Source organism: Halyomorpha halys, unplaced genomic scaffold (genome assembly GCF_000696795.3).
Source record: "Halyomorpha halys isolate HHAL.00 unplaced genomic scaffold, Hhal_1.1 Scaffold72.1, whole genome shotgun sequence".
Taxonomy (NCBI): Eukaryota; Metazoa; Arthropoda; class Insecta; order Hemiptera; family Pentatomidae; genus Halyomorpha; species Halyomorpha halys.
The window spans coordinates 219,754-221,737 of NW_027109364.1; the positions used below are offsets into that span (position 1 = coordinate 219,754).

The 1,984-nt window shown below is 29.6% G+C and overlaps 1 protein-coding gene across 1 annotated transcript in view; it reads right to left on the reverse strand.

Annotated features, from left to right (window-relative positions):
* The window catches only part of LOC106692801 (segmentation polarity homeobox protein engrailed), a gene marked incomplete in the record, with an annotated part of 159,550 nt that extends 158,092 nt beyond the window's left edge, over positions 1 to 1,458 (reverse strand). The window contains 1 exon segment of the mRNA XM_067047542.1: positions 1,266 to 1,458. Coding sequence (XP_066903643.1) covers positions 1,266 to 1,431 — 166 coding nt within the window.
* Between the last annotated feature and the right edge of the window lie 526 nt (positions 1,459 to 1,984).

Genomic DNA, 1,984 nt, shown 5'->3' on the forward strand with positions numbered 1-1,984 from the left:
TATATATATAATTAATAGTTAAACAAATTGAAACATAAACAAATCAATCATAATTTTACCGGCAAAGTAAATTACAAGATATAATCTTCTAAAAATAATTTTTTATACTTATAATAATTATTTGATTTCGATTAATTATTATTTAAAGTTTGACATAAGACTATAATAAACATATGATATCTGTTAAGGTGTAAGTACTATTTAGATGATAGAGGGAGGTGCTTTGAGTTTCTTTTTTATACATATTTTTAATTTTATACGGTAGAAATATTTTTTTAAAAACCAAAAGTAAGTGGCCAATAAAGTAAATAAAAATTATAAATAATAAAGAAAAGAAACATCACTAAATTTGTACATGTTTTGTGCAATTCAGTATGAAAATATTTTTATTCGTCCTTTCTACTAAACGACAATATATATTTTAAATATAAAACAACTTTATTTTAATTGGAAATTAAAGGTTAAATATATACCGTTTAGATATATTATTACTTACAGGTATAAAAATTAATATTTATTTTATTAAATATTAAATATCTTAGCGGAATATATATTACAAAATCAGTTAAGATAAGATACTAATTAATTAATTAATTATAGACTACAAGGATTATTTCATCATAGTTTTAATTAATAATTAACATGTTCGTCGTTTTGGATATGATCAGGAACACAATAAAAATTTTAAAAAGTATAAAAATATTTATGTTAGTGTTCTTGAAGATGGCATGATAGCCGAAACGTCGGAAATTTTGATTTATTAATAAAATTATATATATTAAGAAGATGGGGAATTTAAATTATGGTTCTGATTAATTATTAATATTGTTATAAATAAAAATAATATAATTTTGAGAATTAATTCAAAATAAATAAATCATGAAAATTTTTGCACAGTTTTATGTTTTTATTGTATAATATTTATAGATAACAATTCAAAAAAAGTATTCCTGAAGATCAGTAGCCGAAACGTCGGAGATCTTGATTGTAAATTAAAATTATAGCGATATAATTTGGTACATAGTTATTAAATAAATATATTTTAACCTAAAAACACTTTGATGTATATAAAATATTCACAGATTTCAAAAAATAACGCATGTTTACCCTAAGCTTTGATTTGTACTTTCTCAACTTATTTATTTATTATCATAGGTGAAAATAAATTGATATCTTATTTGACGGTTAATTGGTTGTTTGTATGTTTATATTTCATTTATTTACTGTTTTGTGATATATAAAAATACAATATTGATGATAAATACCTGAACTGGGCCTGTCGGAGTATCGCGTGCAGTAAACCCAGGCGGGCCAGACAGTTCCTTCAGGTTGCTCGGGAGGTTTCTTGAGGCCGAAGCCAGGACTAAGGATGTTCTCGATGCTGAAGCTGAGGCGAGTTGCCAATCTCGTCTCACCGCTCTCCACCATCATCTCTCCATCGGACGTCGACGGGCGGACCGGCCGGCACCGAATGGGGCTCCGGCAGCCACTCGGTGGGTGGGGGGAGTCGAGGAGTGGGGGTAAGCCCCGCCTACTGGGCGTGGTCCGGGCCTTCTAATTGCCACGCCCCTCCGCTCCCTCCCGATATCTTTTTCCGATCCGACGAAACGCATATTTTTAAAAAGAAAATCCTCCATTTCTCAAACGGGGAGGATAAAATGAGTCGTGTCGGCTCCAAACAAGGTCTGAGACCTGTCAAAAATATTTCGAATAACCTTCCAGTTTTTTTTTGTGTGTGTTTTAACGTATTTATTCATTAAATTATTTTAATGAATGGAATATGATCCGGGTGCGTTAAAAAAAGCTCAAATAGTAGAATTATACTATTTTATTGAGCCAACGTTTCGCCCCACGTTGCAGGGCTTCGTGAGGGCTAAAAAAGATACAAACACTATAGTTACAAAAAGGAAAAAAGAAAAAAACATAAGTGTAAAATAACAGGGGTATAAAATGTAAAAACGTAAGATATAATAAGAAAAATTAA